The sequence below is a fragment of the Globicephala melas genome, chromosome 7 (assembly GCF_963455315.2).
Source record: "Globicephala melas chromosome 7, mGloMel1.2, whole genome shotgun sequence".
NCBI classification, from domain to species: Eukaryota; Metazoa; Chordata; class Mammalia; order Artiodactyla; family Delphinidae; genus Globicephala; species Globicephala melas.
The window spans coordinates 71,214,105-71,236,193 of NC_083320.1; the positions used below are offsets into that span (position 1 = coordinate 71,214,105).

Below are 22,089 nucleotides of genomic sequence, written 5' to 3' on the forward strand. Positions count from 1 at the left end.
TCAGGGCCTCCCCTTCCCAAACTTCCATCTCCTGTCAGGAACTCCCACTAGCTGAACCTAATCAGAAGGCAGTGGGTGAGGGAGCCTGAAAAATGCAGAGCAGCCCCTTGGGAGTCAAGGGAGGGAAGGTCATGGAATGGATCCAAGAGAAAACAGACAAATAACCTGTACAAGAACTGGAAAAGGAAATACAAATAACCAATAATCATAGGAAAACATGTTCAACCTCATTAGTAATCAGGGAAATGCAACTTTAAACCACAATCAGATACCATTTTGCCTCCCACCAAAAATGTTAAAATGCCAAGTGCTGATGGAGGTGTTCAGCAGTGGAAACACATGTGCACATCACTGGGAGAGCAGAATGGAAAGCGCATTGACATCGTCTAATAATGTGATGCTGAACATACACTATGCTCCAGGAATTCCACTTCTAAGAACACACCCTCAGGAAAATCCAGCAATGTGCACAGGAGATGTGTACAAAAATGTTCACAGAAGCATTACTAAGGACAGCAAACCACCCAGCTGGAACCTACCCAAATGTCCACCAATAAGAGAATGGATAAAGTGTGCTTTATTCTTATAATTGAATACCACGTAAAAATGAATGAATTATACCTACAAATGCCAACACGGATGAATGTCACAGGTGTAATTTTGAGCAAAAAGGAGAAGTAGGAAAAAAACTTGAAATGATTCTATTTGCATAAAATTCAAAAACAAGCCAAGTTACATACACTGTTTAAGAAATGAATCATAGATGGGAAACTGTAAACAATGAATGATAATTCAGAGGAGTGTTACTTCTGTGTGGTAGTGAGGTGGGTATAATCAGGAGGAGGCCCCCAAGCATAGCCACTCTTTTTTAGGTATGATATACTTTACAATTAAAAACATGACTTCAGGGGGGACCTTCAAGATGGCAGAGGAGTAAGACGTGGAGATCACCTTCCTCCCCACAAATACATCAAAAATACATCTACATGTGGAACAACTCCTACAGAACACCTACTGAACGCTGGCAGAAGACCTCAGACCTCCCAAAAGGCAAGAAACTCCCCACGTACCTGGGTAGGGCAAAAGAAAAAAGAATAAACAGAGACAAAAAGATAGGGACGGGTCCTGCACCAGTGGAAGGGAGCCATGAAGGAGGAAAGGTTTCCACACACTAGGAAGCCCCTTCACTGGTGGAGATGGGGTTGGGCAGGGGGGAAGCTTCGGAGCCACGGAGGAGAGCGCAGCAACAGGGGTGCAGAGGGCAAAGCGGAGAGATTCCCACACAGAGGATCGGTGCCCACCAGCACTCACCAGCCTGAGAGGCTTGTCTGCTCACCCGCCGGGACCGGTGGGGGCTGGGAGCTGAGGCTCAGGCTTCAGAGGTCGGATCCCAGGGAGAGGACTGGGGTTGGCCACGTGAACACAGCCTGAAGGGGGCTAGTGCACCACAGCTAGCTGGGAGGGAGTCTGGGAAAAAGTCTGGAACTGCCTAAGAGGCAAGAGACCATTGTTTCAGGGTGCGCGAGGAGAGGGGATTCAGAGCACCGCCTAAACAAGCTCCAGGGATGGGCGTGAGCCGTGGCTATCACGTGGACACCAGCGACAGGAATGAAACGCTAAAGCTGCTGCTGCAGCCACCAAGAAGCCTGTGTGCGAGCCCAGGTCACTTACACCTCCCCTCCCAGGAGCCTGTGCAGCCCGCCACTGCCAGGGTCCCGGGATCCAGGGACAACTTCCTGGGAGAGCACACGGCATGTCTCAGGCTGTTGCAACGTCACACCAGCCTCTGCCCCCACAGGCTCACCCTGCATTCTGTACCCCTCCCTCCCCCCTGGCCTGAGTGAGCCACAGCCCCCTAATCAGCTGCTACTTTAACCCCCTCCAGTCTGGGTGAAGAACAGACGCCAGAGGGCAATCTACATGCAGAGGCGGGGCCAAATCCAAAAATGAACCCCAAGAGCTGTGCGAACAAAGAAGAGAAAAGGAAATCTCTCCCAGCAGCCCCAGGAGCAGCGGATTAAATCTCCACAATCAACCTGATGTACCCACCAACTGTGGAATACCCAAATAGACAATGAATCATCCCCAAATTGAGGCAGTACACTTTGGGAGCAACTGTAGACTTGGGGTTTCCTTTCTGCATCTACTTTGTTTCTGGTTTTATGTTTATCTTAGTTTAGTATTTAGAGCTTATTATCATTTATAGATTTGTTTATTGATTTGGTTACTCTCTTCCTTTCATATATATTTTTTTTTCCTTTTTCTCTTTTTGTGAGTGTGTATGCTTCTTTGTGTGATCTTGTCTGTATAGGATTGCTTTTACCATTTGTCCTAGGGTTCTGTCTGTCTGGTTTTTTGTTTGTTTGTTTGTTTTTTAGTATAGTTTTTATCACGTGTTATCATTGGTGGATTTGTTTATCGGTTTGGTTGCTCTCTTCTTTCTCTTTCTTTTTTTACTAGTTTTTATTTTTTATTTTAATAATTTTTTCAATTTTTTATTTTAATTACTTCATCTTATTTTATTTTTTCTTGCTTGCTTGCTTTTTTTTTCTCCCTTTTCTTCTGAGCCGTGTGGCTGACAGGGTCTTGGTGCTCTGGCCGGGTGTCAGGCCTGAGCCTCTGAGGTGGGAGAGCCGAGTTCAGGACATTTGTCCACCAGAGACCTCCTGGGCCCAAGTAATATCAATCAGTGAGAGCTCTCCCAGAGATCTCCATCTCAACACTAAAACCCAGCTCCACTCAATGACCAGCAAGCTACAATGATGGATAGCCCATGCCAAACAACTAGCAAGACAGGAACACAACCCCACCCATTAGCAGAGAGGCTACCTAAAATCATACTAAGTTCACAGACACCCCAAAATAAACCACCAGACACGTTCCTGCCCACCAGAAAACAAGATCCAGCCTCATCCACCAGAACGGAGGCACCAGTCCCCTACATCAGGAAGCCTATACAACCCACTGAACCAGCCTTACCCATAGGGGGCAGACACCAAAAACAACTGGAACTACAAACCCGCAGCTGTGAAAAGGAGACCCCAAACACAGTAAGTTAAACAAAATAAGAAGACAGAGAAATATGCAGCAGATGAAGGAACAAGGTAAAAACCCACCAGACCAAACAAATGAGGAGAAAATAGGCAGTCTACCTGAAAAAAGATTCAGAATAATGATAGTAAAGATGATCCAAAATCTTGGAAATAGAATGGAGAAAATACAAGAAACGTTTAACAAGGACCTAGAAGAACTAAAGAGCAAACAAACGATGATGAACAACACAATAAATGAAATTTAAAATTCTCTAGAAGGAATCAATAGCAGAATAACTGAGGCAGAAAAATGAATAAGTGACCTGGAAGATAAAATAGTGGAAACAACTAACGCAGAGCAGAATAAAGAAAAAAGAACGAAAAGAATTGAAGACAGTCTCAGAGACCTCTGGGACAACATTAAATGCACCAACATTCAAATTATAGGGGTCCCAGAAGAAGAAGAGGAAAAAAAAGGGACTGAGAAAATATTTGAAGAGATTATAGTTGAAAACTTCCCTAATATGGGAAAGGAAATAGTCAATCAAGTACAGGAAGGGGAGAGAGTCCTATACAGGATAAATGCAAGGAGAAACACACCAAGACACAAATTAATCAAACTATCTAAAATTAAATACAAAGAAAAAGTATTAAAAGTAGCAAGGGAAAAGCAACAAATAACATACAAGGGAATCCCTATAAGGTTAACATCTGATCTTTCAGCAGAAACTCTGCAAGCCAGAAGGGTGTGGCAGAACATATTTAAGGTGATAAAAGGGAAAAACGGACAACCAAGATTACTCTACCCAGCAAAGATATCATTCAGATTCGACGGAGAAAATAAAACCTTTACAGACAAGCAAAAGCTAAGAGAATTCAGCACCAAAAAACCAGCTTTACAACAACTGCTAAAGGAATTTCTCTAGGCAGGAAACACAAGAGGAGGAAAAGATCTACAATAACAAACCCAAAACAATTAAGAAGATGGTTATAAGAACATACATATCGATAATTACCTTAAGTGTAAATGTATTAAATGCTCCAACCCAGTCATAGACTGGCTGAACAGATACAAAAACAAGACCCACATATATGCTGTCTACAAGAGACCCACTTCAGACCTAAGGACACATACAGACTGAAAGTGAGGGGATGGAAAAAGATACTCCATGCAAATGCAAATCAAAAGAAAGCTGGAGAAGCAATTCTCATATCAGACAAAATAGACTTTAAAATAAAGACTATTAGAAGAGACAAAGAAGGACACTATATAATGATCAAGGGATCGATCCAAGAAGAAGATATAACAATTGAAAATATTTATGCACCAAATATAGGAGCACCTCAATACATAAGGTAAATGCTAAGAGCCATAAAAGGGGAAATCGACAGTAACACAATAAGAGTAGGGCACATTAACACCCCACTTTCACCAATGGACAGATCATCCAAAATGAAAATAAATAAGGAAACACAAACTTTAAATGATACATTAAACAAGATGGACTTAATTTGTATTTATAGGACATTCCATCCAAAAACAACAGAATACACTTTCTTCTCAAGTGCTCATGGAACTTTCTCCAGGATAGATCATATCTTGGGTCACAAATCAAGCCTTGGTAGATTTAAGAAATTTGAAATCATATCAAGTATCTTTTCCGACCACAACGCTATGAGACTAGATATCAATTACAGGAAAAAAACTGTAAAAAATACAAACACATGGAGGCTAAACCATATGCTACTAAATAACCAAGATATCACTGAAGAAATAAAAGAGGAGATCAAAAACCACCTAGAAACAAATGACAATGAAACACGACAGCCCAAAACCCATGGGATGCAGCAAAAGCAGTTCTAAGAGGGAAGTTTATAGCAATACAATCCTACCTCAAGAAACAAAAAAATCTCAAATAAACAACCTAACCTTACACTTAAAGCAACTAGAGAAAGAAGAACAAAAAAACCCAAAGTTAGGAGAAGGAAAGAAATCAAAAAATCAGATCAGAAATAAATGAAAAAGAAGGACACAATAGCAAAGATCAATAAAACTAAAAGCTGGTTCTTTGAGAAGATAAACAAAATTGATAAACCATAAGCCAGACTCATAAAGAAAAAAAGGGAGAAGACTCAAATCAAGAGAATTAGAAATGAAAAAGGAGAAATAACAACTGACATGGCAGAAATACAAAGGATCATGAGAGATTACTACAAGCATTATATGCTAATAAAATGGGCAACCTGGAAGAAATAGACAAATTCTTAGAAAAGCACAACCTTCCAAGTCTGAACCAGGAAGAAATAGAAAATATAAACAGACCAATCACAAGCACTGAAATTGAAACTGATTAAAAAATCTTCCTACAAACAAAAGCCCAGGACCAGATGGATTCACAGGCAAATTCTATCAAACATTTAGAGAAGAGCTAACACTTATCCTTCTCAAACTCTTCCAAAATATAGCAGAGGGAGGAACACTCCCAAACTCATTCTACAAGGCCACCATCACCCTGATACCAAAACCTGACAAAGATGTCACAAAAAAAGAAAACTACAGGCCAATATCACTAATGAATATAGATGCAAAAATCCTCAACTATATACTAGCAAACAGAATCCAACAGCACATTAAAAGGATCATACACCATGATCAAGTGGGGTTTCTCCCAAGGATTCTTCAATATATGCAAATCAATCAATGTAATAAACCATATTAACAAATTGAAGGATAAAAACCATATGATCATCTCAATAGATGCAGAAAAATCTTTCAACAGAAATCAACACCCATTTATGATAAAAACCCTCCAGAAAGTAGGCATAGGGGGAACTTACCTCAACATAATAAAGGCCATATATGACAAACCCACAGCCAACATCGTTCTCAATGGTGAAAAACTGAAAGCATTTCCACTAAGATCAGGAACAAGACAAGGTGGCCCACTCTCACCATTATTATTCAACATAGTTTTGGAAGTTTTAGCCACAACAATAAGAGAAGAAAAAGAAATAAAAGGAATCCAAATTGGAAAAGAAGTAAAACTGTCACTGATTGCAGATGACATGATACTATACATAGAGAATCCTAAAGGTGCCACCAGAAAACTACTAGGACTAATCAATGAATTTGGTAAAGTAGCAGGATACAAAATTAATGCACAGAAATCTCTTGCATTCCTATACACTAATGATGTAAATTCTGAAAGAGAAATTAAGGAAACACTCCCATTTACCATTGCAACAAAGAATAAAATACCTAGGAATAAACCTACCTAAGGAGACAAAAGACCTGTAGGCAAAAGTTATAAGACACTGATGAAAGAAATTAAAGATGATACAAATAGATGGAGAGATATACCACGTTCTTGGATTGGAAGAATCAACATTGTGAAAATGACTATACTACCCAAAGCAATCTACAGATTCAGTGCAATCCCTATCAAACTACCACTGGCATTTTTCACAGGAGTAGAACAAAAATTTTCACACTTTGTATGGAAATACAAAAGACCCCAAATAGCCAAAGCAATCCTGAGAAAGAAAAACGGAGCAGGAGGAATCAGGCTCCCTGACTTCAGACTATAATACAAAGCTACAGTAATCGTGCCGGTATGGTACTGGCACAAAAACAAAAATATAAAATAAATGGAATAGGATAGAAAGCCAAGAGATAAGCCCACGCACATATGGTCACCTTACCTTTGATAAAGGAGGCAAGAATATACAATGGAGAAAAGACAGCCTCTTCAATAAGTGGTGCTGGGAAAACTGGACAGCTACATGTAAAAGAATGAAATTAGAACACTCCCTAACACCATACACAAGAATAAACTTAAAATGGATTAAAGACCTAAATGTAAGGCCAGACACTATAAAAACTCTTAGAGGAAAACAGGCAGAACACTCTATGACATAAATCACAGCAAGATCCTTTTTGACCCACCTCCTAGAGAAATGGAAATAAAAACAAAAGTAAACAAATGGGACCTACTGAGACTTAAAAGCTTTTGCACAGCCAAGGAAAGCATAAACAAGACGAAAAGACAACCCTCAGAATGGGAGAAAATATTTGCAAACGAAGCAACTGACAAAGGATTAATCTCCAAAATATACATGCAGCTCAATATCAAAAAAACAAACAACCCAATCCAAAAATGGGCAGAAGACCTAAATAGACACTTCTCCAAAGAAGATATACAGATTGCCAACAAACACATGAAAGGATGCTCAACGTTCCTAATCCTTAGAGAAATGCAAGTCAAAACTTCAATGAGGTATCACTTCACACGGGTCAGAATGTCAATCATGTAAAAATCTACAAAGAATAAATGCTGGAGAGGGTGTGGAGAAAAGGGAACCCTCTTGTATTGTTGGTGGGAATGTAAATTGATGCAGCCACTATGAGAACAGTATGGAGGTTCCTTAAAAAACTAAAAACAGAACTACCATATGACCCAGCAATCCCACTACTGGGCTATACCCTGAGAAAACCATAATTCAAAAATAGTCATGTACCACAATGTTCATTGCAGTACTATTTATAATAGCCAGGACATGGAAGCAACCTAAGTGTCCATTGACAGATGAAGTGGATAAAGAAGATGTGGGACATATATACAATGGAATATTACTCAGCCATAAAAAGAAATGAAATTGAGTTATTTGTAGTGAGGTGGATGGACCTAGAGTCTGTGAAACACAGTGAAGTCAGAAAGAGAAAAACAAATACCCTATGCTAACACATATATATGGGATCTAAAAAAAGAAAAGGTTCTGAAGAACCTAGGGGCAGGACAGCAATAAAGACTCAGACGTAGAGAATGGACTTGAGGACACAGGGAGAAGGAGGGGTAAGCTGGGACAAAGTGAGAGAGTGGCATGGAGATATATACACTACCAAATGTGAAATAGATAGCTAGTGGGAAGCAACTGCATAGCACAGGGAGATTAGTTCCATGCTTTGTGACCACCTAGAGAGGTGGGATAGGGAGGGTGGGAGGGAGACTCAAGAGGGAGGATATTTGGGGATATATGTATATGTATAGCTGATTCACTTTGTTATATAGGAGAAACTAACACACCATTGTAAAGCAATTATACTCCAATAAAGATGTTAAAGAAGAAAAAAAAACATGACTTCAGGGGTCCTGAAAGTTCATACTCCCTCTCCTTAATTGTAACTGGCAATAAAATAATAGTAACAACCACACACACTCATGCAAATTCTTGGTATCTTCACTTATGGCTACTGACCATGGTCAAGTTGTTGATACTGTCTGTGTTGTTTCAGTTTCCACAATGAGTATAATAGTAATAAACAGTAGTGAAATGGGACTTCCCTGGTGGCGCAGTGGTTAAGAATCCACCTGCCAATGCAGGGCACATGGGTTCACGCCCTGGTCTGGGAAGATCAAGGCCTGCAGACCCTCACTTTCACCCTGATTTCTCCCTCTTTTAAATACCTAGACCTCCTGTTACCTGCACCATTTATGAGGCATTTACCACGTATTTATTCTTTTATTCATCCAGCAACTCATGGGCTAGGTACTGCGAACATAGAAGTGACTAAAATAGATACAGTCACCACATTCATGGGTCCTATGGCCTGGGGAGGGAGACAGACATTCAACAAACGTGCAAGCACGTAATTATTTAATCCAGCTGTGCTAAGTGCTATCAAGACAAAGTGTGGCATGCACTGAGAACCTGTCACAGAGGAAGCTCACCTAGCCTGCAGAGTCAAGAAAGGTTTCTTTGAGAAGTGACATTCAAGTTGAGGCTTAAAGGATACACTGCTTTCTACTGTCACCATAGACAATAAATGTTTATTTAGGATCTATAACCTAGGTGGAATGTCAAGGCATATGTACTTACAGAAAAAATAGCCGCAGGAGGTAGCACTACCAAGGGAACAGAATGTACCTTCTACCGATGATTGGAATCCCGGAAGGTTAGAGACCGTCTTAGAAACATTTTATATAAAGTATGAGATTTGAGCAGGGCCTTAACTGGAAAGGTGGAACTAAGACAAGGATGGGGGAAAAGAGGAATTCTTGATAGGGGAAAATATAAACATATGGGCAGAGATAGGAAAAGGCAAGACATTTAGACAGGTTGCTTGAATCAAGGAGTGACATAGGAAAGTAATTAAAGACAAAGAGTGGGGTCATAGAGGGGTTTGCTTTATCTTACATGGAATTTTCTTCCTTCTTTGAAGGAATGGCCTTCTTTGAGACTCTCATGAAAGCCTTGGACCCCTCCTCATAAGAAAGAAAGAAAAGAAAGAAAAGAAAAGAAAAGAAAGAAAGAAAGAAAGAAAGAAAGAAAGAAAGAAAGGAAGAAAGGAAGAAGGGAGGGAGGGAGGGAAGGAAGGAAGGAAGGAAGGAAGAAAGAAAGAAAGGAAAGCGCATTCATAAAGCTGCATACAATTTCAGGGGTTCACAATCCCCCTGAACTCCCATTTAGGAACCCCTGCTATAAGCAAGTAGCACTGAAAGGGTGTGAGTGAAGGAAAGGCAGCACATTTCAGACCATGTTTAGAAGCCTTCACTTTCCTGAGAGGCTAACAGCTGTTGGCAGTGAGGTTAATTGAGAAACTATTGCAATATAATGCAAGCCAGAGCTCATACCGCCCTAGGCTAAGGTAGCAGCTTTAGGCACTCACTAATTAGGTAAACTAATATTTATCGAGAGCTCACTCTGAGACAGGCCTGGTTCTATTAATGAAGAAAAAAAGATCACTGCTGTCAAGGAGCTCCAAGCTGGGCAGGATCAGAAAGGTAAGCAGCCACAGACGTCGAGGGAATCAGAGCAGTAGCAGATTGTCTTAACCAGAACTTGCCACTGCCCATTCCCTACAGAATTAAGTCAAAGTCTTTAATATCTTGTTCAAGGCATTTCACAAAATAGCCACATCTCACTTTTCTGCTGTCATTTCCACTTAGGCCTGCATGACAGCTTCTTTCAACACGCACCTGCACCCTGCAGGGTGGCCACACGGGACTCTTGACTATCTTCTGACACTGCTTTGCCTTTTCCTGCCTCTGTTCTGTCAGTATTTTCCTCCCACCAGCTGTGCCTGGTCAAATGCCTACCCATTACCCATGCTTCAAGGCCCATTTGAGGTGTTGCCTTCCTTGAAGCTTTGTGGAGTCTCCCCATTCATTCTGCCCTGATTTACTGTGTGTGCCTCACTCTCCCCCAGTACTCAGTAAGCTGGAGAGGGCAGGGTGTCATCCTTTGATCTCATCCTGGGAAGTGCCCAGTTCCTGTGCTGACAGGTGCTCAATATATACACTGAACCGAAAGGCAGGGGCTTGGTGAGAGAACAGGGCCAAGGGAGCTTTGGAAGCCATCATCCAAGCCTTGGTGGTTGGCATCAGAAAAGGTAAACTTCCTATTCACCTCTTCCTGGAAGAATTCACCCTGTAGGGAGGGCGGGAGGCCATCCCCGGCACACACCATGCGCTCAGTAAATACGGGTTTAAAAATATAGGACATTCAGATCCAGGTAACTTAGATCACCCTGTTTATAATGATGGCGGTTCCCACAGGCTGAGGATAAATTCTACTCTCACAATTACCAGTTTTGGATGCAGACTTCCACATTTCTATTGGATTATTATTGTTGCTGTTTAATTATTAAGAAAAGAGCTTACTTGCAAAAGCCAAATGGTTATAAAGCCTAATCATCCTTGGAAGTATTATAGGGTCACTCGAATAGCTCTTGCTTTTAATTCTTTAACAACTGTGGGTCGAACCTCATTGTGCCATTACCTCACCTTTGTTTGCACTATCAAAATACGCAAGACGTTGCCAAGGACGACTGAATTCTTTGGCTCGACCGCAGCTGTAACAGGATGGGTGCCCATTTCCCTCTTTGGGGTACGAGGGGATGTGGGTGCCTTCCCAGGCCAACCGTGCAAAAGGAAGAAGTCTTGCCTGACTGAGGGGGGCTAGGCAGAAATCAAGGTCCTAAAATGAACACTCACCAGGGCAGTGCCAAGTCCCAGCAAGGGCCGCGTCTCCTCAACTTTACTGAAGAAGCGGCGGGCCGCAGGCCCCCCTCATCCGTTAGTCTGGGTGACGCTCTGCCCTCTGGCCTGACGCTCACCACCCGCCTCCTCGCGGGGCCGCCCTTCGCAGGTGCGCAGAGCTCCTTACGCATCGTCTTCCCGCCTTGTATCCGCACCGCCCCCCCCCACGCCCTGGGACCGAGGACGTGCTGATCCGATTGGCCGAGGGCGGCGGGGGCGGGTCCGGACCACCGGGGGAAGCCAGGGGCCAAAGGCGCTGGCGGGGCTGACTGCGCGCAGCGGGAGTGGTGGGTGCTGAGTGCCCCCGAGGACTCGACTGACCCGCCCGAGCCGGCTCAGGATGAGGACGCGCTGGGCCACCCCTCTCCGTGCGGCGGAGCTGCTCGTGCTGCTCCTCCCGTGCTTCGGTCTGGTGGAGCCCTCTGACCGCTCAGGTAACCGCGGGCGCGTCCGCTCGCCGGCCGGCTAGGGACCTCGACGTTGCCAGGCCGGCTGACTTTCCTCAGTTCGGGTTAGGGCTGCGCTCCGGGGTCACGTCACCTCTGCTTTGCTAGGGGCTGGAGCCGGACAAGTGAGCCGAAGGGAGGTCCAGGGAGAAGCAGCTCCATTACCCCCCGGGGTCCCGGAGGAGGGCTGGGTGGGGCGTGGGAGCGCCGGGCTTTTCTCGTGCTGAGGGCGAGGAGTCCACCGTAGCGGAGGCACCCAGAGTCTTTTCAGAACGAGGCTCCCGCTCCTTCCTCGTCCTCTCTCCTCTAAAATCTTGCTTCCCTAGAGTATAGGGCTCCTTAACACCCCCCCCCAAGCCCCATCCCGCCCATCTCGCCCCTCCTTCGTCCCTTGGTCACCTTGGCCACTCAATGTCAAGAGGAGCTTTCCACCCACAGCGCCAGAATGAGTAACGATGCCCTGACTTCACTGCGCTCATGGTGCACATCAAAAAGCCATGTCTCCTCCGGTGACCATGGCCGTGACTCTGTTATGATGCCCTCCCCCAGTGCCTCGAGCAGCGAGCGTTTCTTCTACTTGGCTTATCAGCTCCAGACGACCGCCCCATGCCCTACCCCAGAGGCCGGTGGTCCCGCGGTGGAGTTCAGGTTGCTTGCCCGGAGACCTCCTGCCTGTCGCTTCAGAAGCAGGACCAGGATCGCTGATGCTCTGGGCAGTGCTTGCCGCACCAACCCCTTCGCAGCACCTGGAGTATGCTTTTACTTTCTCTTTTTGCCTTGGCCAAAGGTGCGCTGAGGATTTTGTTTCTTAGTCTGGCCGCTTAATAGGCAATCCATGAGCCGTCCCTACCTATCACTTCCGTCATCTTGTCTAGATGAGGAAGTGAAAGATGGTCGAGGGAGTTTTTGAAAAGCTTCAGTTTGCTTGTGGCATTTACTTTCTTTGCAGCTAAACTAAGTTACTATCTGAGTTATAGTTTGTTCAGCGTATGAGTGGCATCGTCTTATCTACATCCAGAACTTTTTAGTTGACCCTGTGCTGACTCACATTTCTGTGTTCTTTGATCCTCCATGTTGGAAACTACCTAAAGGCCTTTACTGCTGTGAGAAATTCTGTTCTGCCTGCCCCCTAATCCAGAGAGAAAATTTTCACCGCAGCGACTAACTATAGTCAAAACACTCTAGCCTTTCAATCACTATACTCTTGGTTTCCATCTACATTTGCTTTAGTCTTATCTGTTTTGTCTCCCCCATAGAACTCAAGACTTCCTTAATTTTTGCAGTCTCTGCAATCCCTGGCCTTTCTCATTAACCCAAAGCAAAGAGCACCAGCTTAACGCCATTCTTCCTGCACTAGGTCCTCGCAGGTATTTGTTTTCCTGCATCCTTCCCCACCTTGAGCAGCTGCTCTGATCAGCTTACACGCACCATCAGACCAGACTTGTGGCCCTATTAAGGGAAGCGCTGGAATTTTGAAACCCTAGCCACTTGGGTAGCTTGTTGGCAGTATGCCGGCTTCATGATGCTGGTGATGGCGTGCACTCCATCCCATGTACGCAGCTAGGTTTGCGCAGGTGGTCTCCATTGCTCAGACGCTGGACGAGTACCTCTGTGTCCTTGGGCAAATGCCAATTGCTTAGTTAACTTTTTTTGCCTCCTTGGAGAGCCAGCAGCTTGAAGTAAACTCATTCTTCAGGGACTTCTGAGGTTCTCACCAGCCCACACCACCCAGTCTGAACCCCATGACTTTCTGACTGCTAGTACACTGATGTGGACCCAGGTGTCACTTCAGGACCTGTGTTTTGTTTGTTTGTTTTGGCTTTATTTATTTATTTTTGGCTGAGTTGGGTCTCCCCGCTGCTGCACGCAGGAGGACCTGTTTTTGAACTGGCAAATCTAGACTTCTGAGTCTCTCCTAGTGTACACTCTGTGCACACATGGTAGCAGCTCCACAAAATGCTTAGCAGTGTGGGCTGTGGAAGTTCCCCTGAAACTAAAAAAGCTGCAGTCTTCATCCTTCTTGCCTTCCCAAGCCATCTCTTCTCCATTTGTCTGTGGTTACAAAAAGTTGAGGTCCAACTTCTCTTTGGAATGTGCAGAACTCTTTGGTTTAGGGCTTGTAACAAAGGAGTTACTTCACAATCAGACAATAAGAAATAGTTTTCCTGTGATGGTCTAAAAATTCATTTTCAATTATGATAATGCTATGTAGCCATTTCCTCTCAAACACCAGTAAAATGTTTATATAAAACGAAACATTAAAAAGTGCTGCTAGAGGTGTTGAGGCTTCTTTTCATCAACCTCTGTCTTTTAGACTTGTCCCAATATTGTATTTGTAGGTAAATATTAAAATTCCATTTAGGGCCAGTATAAAGTGAACAAGATGCAATATAGGGCTATCAATAAAGAATCTGTTTTATAAATTGCTCTGCAATCACCTTTTCAAAGTGTAATACATTTCTGATATATGTCATAGACCCTTATTAAACAAATTTTCTAAATAAATTATTTTCACACCTTCTTAGTTCTTCTTCCCACTCTTCAACCTACCCTCCCAATAGGGTCACAAGACTGGGGCAGACTGAACGCTTCTTCTTAAGGGTAAAGAAAGATAGGGGAAAACATCATGAGTACAAGACTCTCCCTACGTTATGTATTATGTACGAATGCTTACACATACATCATGTATGAAGGCTAATAACAAGTTTCCTTAAATCATATCAATAATTAATGTATTTGCTAAGTGATCACTATAGGTGTCAAGCATTGATATTACATACTTGGTTAAAAGACAGATTTAGAATGAGGCAAGTATCTATAATCACAGATGTTTGCGATTAGGTAAGAAGCTTGGCAATTCCTATTCAATGTAGCTACTCCACACCTCTCCTGTAGTCTTTCAGAGGTCCTACAAGCTTGTTAAGTCCATGGGTGTCCTAAAAGTTGAACATACAGTAAATGGGAAAGGTTAAATTTTTTTTCTCTTCTAAAGAGTACTTATAAAGCAGCACTGTCACTTAAGTGCACGTGCCCAATACAGATGGAATTCAAATGACCTAAAATTCTACTAGCATGACATAATAAAGTTGTGGACATCTGTTTAAGAACAATATGCAATGAACTTAGCACAGGCCTGTAAAGCCTACAAGGCTAGAAAAACTCAGTTAGTAGAAGCATAGGATGTTAGTACTGGAAGTGACTTAGATTTCTTATATCCACTGCTTTCATCTTACATTTGGAGATTAGAAGACCCTGAGGAGATTAATTGACTTCCCCAAGGTCTCCCAGCTAACCAATAGCAGAGGTAAGTCTTCAGTCTAGGACCCTAACTCCTTATTCCACTGCTCTTTCCACTATTCTAAGAGCTGTAGCTAATCCATTGCATTCTGCAAAGGCAACTTAGAAAATCTAGAAATCCAGATTGCAAAGGTAGGCAAAGCTGGGGTCAAAGGGCACAGAGCAAAGTGCCCAGGAAAGATTATAATGTGCAGAGAGATTATAGGGCAAGAGAGGGGACGGTTCCAGCAGGGGTGGCCACCGCCCACTCTCCTGCAGAAGCAGACTTCTTTTTTTCTGCGGTAATTCCTGATACTTTGGAACACAGGAGAGGTGAGAGGGAATAGGTTGGGAAAGAGGTACATCACAGTCTGATAATCTTCTAAAATAGTACATTTTCCTTTTTTTTGTTAACTATCCTTCCAAGCTGTGCCCATAAAATAGAGAATGGCAGAGTGATGTCAAAGAAGAGTGAGGGATGGAAGCTGCTATCCAAACAGATCTAGCTGCAACCCTAGGCAGTATTTTAAAATACCAATTTGAAAGCAGAAATAAAGTTTTAAAGGATTTTGTTCTTGTTCCTGTTGTTTCTCTTGGTGCTGCTACTGCTTTTTTTTTTTTTCTTTTGCGGTACGCGGGCCTCTCACGGTTGTGGCCTCTCCCATTGTGGAGCACAGGCTCCGGACGCGCAGGCTCAGCCGCCATGGCTCACGGGCCCAGCTGCTCCGCGGCATGTGGGATCCTCCTGGACCGGGGCACGAAGCCGTGTCCCCTGCATCGGCAGGCGGACTCTCAACCACTGCGCCACCAGGGAAGCCCCTGCTACTGCTATTTAAAACAAACAAAACTTCCGTCCAAAGTTCAAACTGGAATTGGACTTAATTTTATAGTTGTTATTTGCATGGTGAAATTTCCCCTCAAGGCCTTACTTAGTGTGAGAATTTTTAACTCTGCAAGCCTGTGAATTATTACTAGAAAAGGTGTTTAGTGTTAGTAAAACCACTGAATGTGAGGCTGGTATCAAAATCAGAGTGCCTTTTGAGAACTAAAATCTTACAGCTCCTTCTGCTGAACCCTTTGGTTCATTGACAAAGATTCCTTACGTTTGTCTAAACTATTTCAGCTCACCAACGTGAGGTTCTGTGCTATACCTTCAAAAAGTGTTTCTTTGTCGGAAAATGTTTCTTTGTAAAAGCACTGACCAAGTTGTTCAATTGTGGTTTTCTGTAACAGATGTGACTCTTGCTCCACAAACTCAGGCGTGCAAGAAGCAGTGTACTACTTTCTTTTCATAAAATCAAATTAAGTTTTGTTCTGAGGTCCCATTCTACCAGATTAACAGAAATTCAGTTTCTGTCACTACTGAGGTCTTCCCCAGCTCATGCAAAACTGCCAGGGAAGCATTCAGGGAGATCCCTCCCTTTGCCCTCAGCTCACACTGATTACTTCTGAGTTTCCCGTTGTCCAAACCTACTGGGTCTTGAATCCTGTGGCTCAGGTGATTTCTGGAGCTCAGGTTTGACCTTCCCGGGCGATCCAGGTGGTCAGTCCCCACATCCCCTCCCCAGGGGCATCCTGTCACCTTCCTGGAGGTTCAAGAGTGGAGCTTGTCATAGGTGCCCCTACCGTCAGAACCCAGGCCACCATTTCCTCTCATCCTTTTATCTCACTATTCTGCTTCTACCCTATTTCCTCTCAGACACATTAATGTTATATAACAATTTACCCTGCTGTAGTAGCCAAAGTGTAAGCAAGACAGAATTGCAGTCCTGAATAAGCTCAGGATATCTTTCATTGACTACAGGTCACTTATCTAAAGAAGATGAAAACTAAGGAGTTTCTTCATCTTACTAAATAAGGGGGAGAAATAGTTGAGTGAATGGCAATAACAAATATGCATACTATTCTAAGTGCTTTACATGTATGAGCTCATTGTATCCTCACATCTACCCTATGAAGTACTGTTTTACAAAGGAGGAAGCTGAGGCATAGCAGGTAAATAACATCCTGATCACATGGCCGGTAAGTAGCAGAGGCAAGCTAGAAACCCAGGCAGACTGGCTCCAGAGCCCATGCTCTTACACAACACTGAACTGCCTCTCTGGCTCTCACTGTCCTCCGACCTTGTGTAGAACATTACAGTTTATACAGCTTGGAGGGTCTTAACAGTCCAGGGGTGCTCAGACTCTCCTTAGCAAACAGGGGCCAGGGCATATCAACCACATAATTCAGAATCCTGAAATGTCTTTTCTGCCTGTCTTGTCTCAGGTAATGATTCATTCACCATCGTTAATGAAAACACAGGCAAGTGCATCACGCCACTGAATGACTGGATAGTAGCAAAGGACTGTGATGAAACCAAGGACATGTTGTGGAAGTGGGTGTCCCAGCATCGACTCTTTCATTTGCAATCCCAGAAGTGCCTTGGCCTAGACATTACCAAACCCGTGGATACCTTGAGAATGTTCAGCTGTGACTCCAATGCCATGCTGTGGTGGAAATGTGAGCACCACTCTCTGTACGGAGCTGCCCAGTACAGGTTGACTCTGAAGGGTGGACATGCCATAGCAAGTACCAATTCATCTGACGTCTGGAAAAAAGGAGGCTCAGAGGAAAACCTCTGTGCCCAGCCTTACCATGGTGAGTACTGGAGAGGCACTTTGACTCACTTGCTGCTGTATTTGGTGAAAGTGGCCTTGAACATGTACCACTGACCACAAGGAGAGTCATACACTTGTGAGGGGAGTGAGCTGGTGTTTAGTTCCAGACACCGATGTCAGTGCCATTTGCTTCCTTTAACAGGCAAGGCTAGGAGAGGTTAGGTGCCTTGTCAGAGGTCTTGCAGCCATTCTGTGGCACCCTGGGATTCGAAATCTCTCCGATGCCTGAGCATATGTACTTCCTATGATTACATCCTGAACTCCAGAGAAAAGGAAATGTTAGAGGAACAGGAAGTCCTCTACACAGGATAAAAGTCAAATGATCTAGTAAAGTTGAACCTATTCTAAGTTAAAAAAGAAGAAAGAGAAAGGAAAAAAAAAGGAAATGAATTTTTTCCTGTCTGCAGATTTGGATGTAATGGAAAAACTTTAAGAGTCTTGCGGGCTTTACTTTTATTTTTGGCATGGCTATCACACTTTGATGTTTGAATTTATGATTCAACATTTTAACAGTGGACTTTTTCCTCACTTCCTTCCAAAAATAAGTATATGAATACAGATCTTCCTCCACTAACAATGGGGTTATGTCCCTATAAACCCATCATAAGTTGAAAATATCATAAGTCAAAAATGCATTTAATACACTTCTAATGAACATCATAGCCTGGCCTACCTTAAATGTGCTCAGAACACTTACATTAGCCTACAGTTGGGAAAAATCATCTACCACAAAGCTTAGTTTAAAATAAAGCGTTGACTATCTCATGTAGTTTATTGAATACTGTACTGAAAGTGAAAAACAGAATGGTGTGTGTCAGTTGTTTACCTTCATGAGCGTGTGGCTGACTGGGAGCTGTGGCTGCTGCTGCCCAGCATCATGGGAGAGGATTGTACCATGTACTGAGAGCCCAGGCAAAGACCAAATTCAAAGTACGGTTTCCATGGAATGAGTCCCGCTTTCACACCATCACAAAGTCGAAAAATCATAAATCAAACCATCGTAAGTCTGAAACTGTCTCTGTTGCCTTTGGGGGAGCTGATCATGAACTTTGTTTTGAGTCTAGAGACTCAGTGATAACAAATTTCTGAGTTTAGAAAGAAAGAGTAGATTCATTTTTTAAACCTCTAAATGTAAATTACCCAAGCAAATCTTTTTTTCATTATGTTGCTCTAACTTACATCAAATGTTGGTGCATATATATATATATATATATATATATATTTAATTATCTAAGTCTTAACTATTGTCTGTGCTCTTCTTTGTACATTTACATAGCTTTACAGAGATTTTCCTCTTCTCTTAAGCTAAATTTGGCCTCCCATTCTTCTTGTTGTCTGCATAATTTTTTCTCCTAGGGGAACCTCTTTCTGTTTCCTAGTGAAGATGCAGCAGCTTCTGAGATGTCAGGTTCTGCTGTTACGGGAAATATTAGAGAATCAGAGATGGCATTTTCCTTTTCTTTAGTCCTCATCCCTTAAGTAGTTGAAAAGTCTGCTTCTGCTAGCCACCTTCCTCCTAACCTTAAAGAGCAACTGGGCTTCCCTGGTGGCGCAGTGGTTGAGAGTCCGCCTGCCGATGCAGGGGACACGGATTCATGCCCCGGTCTGGGAAGATCCCACGTGCCGCGGAGCGGCTGGGCCCGTGAGCCATGGCCGCTGAGCCTGCGCGTCCGGAGCCTGTGCTCCGCAACGGGAGAGGCCACAACAGTGAGAGGCCCGCGTACCGCAAAAAAAAAAAAAAAAAAGAGCAACTGCTTTCTGGATACCACTTAATGGCAAGCTTAAATTTTGTGCTATAAAAGCCTTTCTGTAACTTGGCAGCTAAGAGAAAACATGGAACCAAACAAATTGCCTTTTGAACTGGATTTGACTTGTTTCCTTGTATTTGTTCAAGGATTAGAAAAGATAATTTTCTTGGCAGGGCTCTTTCTGTCCCCTGCTCCTAATTCTTTTGAGGGACATAGTTGTAATTATAAATTCCTCAGTCCCCAAAATGCCTTTATTTCAACGTAACTGGTTTTCTTTGTAATCCTATGTGTTTTATATTATGCATTTATAATATTCTGCTGAGAAGGGGGCTCGTGTGCTTCACATGGCTGCCAAAGTGATCAGTAGCACAGAAAAGATTAAGAACTCACCTAGGGGACTTCCATGGTGGCACAGTGGTCAAGAATTCGCCTGCCAATGCAGGGGACACGGGTTCGAGCCCTGGTCCAGGAAGATCCCACATGCCGTGGAGCAACTAAGCCTGTGCGCCACAACTACTGAGCCTGTGCTCTAGAGCCCGCAAACCACAACTACTGAGCCCACACACCTAGAGCCAATGAGAACAACAAGAGAAGCCACTGCAATGAGAACCCGTGCACCGCAATGAAGAGTAGCCCCTGCTCGCCACAACTAGAGGAAGCCCGTGCATAGCAACGATGACCCAACACAGACAAAAATAAAATTAATTAATTAAAAAACAAACAAAAGGAACCCACCTAGGATGTTACCCCAGAGAAAGCTAAACAGTGCTCACCAGCAACAACCCATAGGCATAGAGTGTTTCTTGACCTTAGCAAATACAGTGTTTGGAACACTAAATTTCCAGATAAGAAACTTAAAAATTTCTAAGAAAAGATGCATGTAGTCCTGACTTATCAACACATACCTCGAGTTTTAACATGCACAGAGGCCAGGGCCAAACGTGCCTCTTCTTCATTCCTCTCCAGGTGACTTGTACCATCGAAGTTGCATATGTCAGAAATCTACAAGTCACTCTAGAGTTGCCTTGCTTTCTTCTCCCACCATTCAAATTCAATCAAATATTAAGTCCTGGCAATTCTACTCTTTTAAATTTATGCAGTCCCTTCCTGTTCTTGGGTTGTAGACTGCTGTCTTAAGTTAGGGACTTCCCCTAGGGCTGCTCTCTCAGACTCCTCATGTTGGTCCCTGCCCCCTCCTTCCTGTCTAATTGTACAGAATAAGAAAGATAAGATACCTGAGTTCAACAAAATGAAGTTCAAGGTAACCCAGCTTGTTACAGCAAAGCTAAGGCTCAAAACCAGCATTGTGTTCCCCAAATTTAGCTTCTTTTTTTTGGGCCTCTCACTGTTGTGGCCTCTCCCATTGCGGAGCACAGGCTCCGGACGCGCAGGCTCAGCGGCCATGGCTCATGGGCCCAGCCGCTCCGTGGCACGTGGGATCTTCCCGGACTGGGGCATGAAGCCGTGTCCCCTGCATCAGCAGGCGGACTCTCAACCACTGCGCCACCAGGGAAGGCCAAATTTAGCTTCTTTATTTCTCCCTTGGCTTTTGCTGTATAATTTCTTTTTTTATTACCTCTGATATAAGAACATTTATCTGTCGTTGTGTCCTGGGTTACCTCCCTCCCCAACCCCCATCCTGTGTGAGCCATGTTTCTCTCAGAGAAAAATTTTAGCTGTATAAATTTTATGAATAAATTGCTCTTGACTAGCATCCAGGTATGCATTTATATCATTAAGATATCTTGACCTCACTAGCAGTCTTCAAGTTTTGAATGTTTGGTGAATCATGCAGAGGAAGTAGACAGTGGAGGGGTGGCTGTAGAAGTGTCTAAATTCTGAGCAACTCAGAAGCCTGCCGAGCTCTCTAAACATTGAAACTGTTTTGTCTTGTGTTACCAAAGAGATTAATGTTAGTTTTCAGGACTTCCCTGGCAGTCCAGTGGTTAAGACTCTGTGCTCCCAATGCAGGGGGCACGGGTTCGATCCCTGGTCGGGGAACTAGATCCCGCATGCAGTGCCATGCGGCCAGAAAAAAAATGTTTTCCGTGTAAGCATCTCATCTCACAAATTTGTGCCTATCGTAGAATAAGCTGCTGTCTTAAGGCTGCCATCACCATAAATTCATACATTCAGAGAAGGTTCTTCTCAAGAAAGCCTGTGTCTCTGGGGAGACGCTTGGGACTTAAGAGGTCCAGTAGCATCGAACAATGTGCAAGAATAAAACTAACAGTATTGTGAAGCAGTTATACCCCAATAAAGATCTATTTAAAAAAAGAACCCTTAGTGAGCAGTTAGCATAATTTAGCTGCTGCTCTTGTGGTGGTTGTTCCATGTTATCATTCTTTAAAGCATATTGTGAACAGGAGAGCGTTTTAATTGAAGCCCAGCTTTGAGCTATGACACTACCTTGGAACCTGAGAAAGCAGCCATTGGTGTCACAAGTTGTCCTTATATGTCAAGGACTCTAATCAGAGAGTCAGTTCTCATCCCTGGCACAGCTGAATGACTGAATGTTTCACTTAACTTTGCAAAAATGGGGATTTCACAAACAAGTGTAATACTTGCCCTACTGATCTTGTGGGCTTATGGGAAAGAACAAGTGAAAGTACTTTGTATTACAGAAACACAAGGTTTTACAAAAAACCCCCGATGGTTCTACAAATGATAGTCATTGTGCTCAGGGACTCTCCTTTTAAGTGCTGTAATTTGGGAAGAGAAATTGGTCATGAGCTATTGGGAGTTTTGGTATGGTTAAAAATAAAACATGCTAATAAGCAGAATCCTTATAAAATATAAGGTCAAATTACTCTTTAACAGAAGTACACTGTTCAAAACCATTTATATGTCAAAGGAAAACCCAATGTTCCTTAAAAGATTGTTTGCAA

General features: G+C 43.3%; 1 protein-coding gene across 3 annotated transcripts in view; it reads left to right on the forward strand.

The window, feature by feature from the left end:
• Positions 1–11,325: 11,325 nt before the first annotated feature.
• LOC115851029 (CD302 antigen) overlaps positions 11,326–22,089 on the forward strand; it is a 129,253-nt gene continuing 118,489 nt past the window's right edge. For all 3 annotated transcript variants that reach the window (XM_030852687.2, XM_030852685.2, XM_060302389.1), the window contains exons 1-2: positions 11,326–11,505; positions 17,062–17,433. In XM_030852687.2, the coding sequence (XP_030708547.2) occupies positions 11,412–11,505; positions 17,062–17,433 (466 nt within the window). In that variant the 5' untranslated portion in view covers positions 11,326–11,411. The remainder of the gene's footprint in view (positions 11,506–17,061; positions 17,434–22,089) is intronic.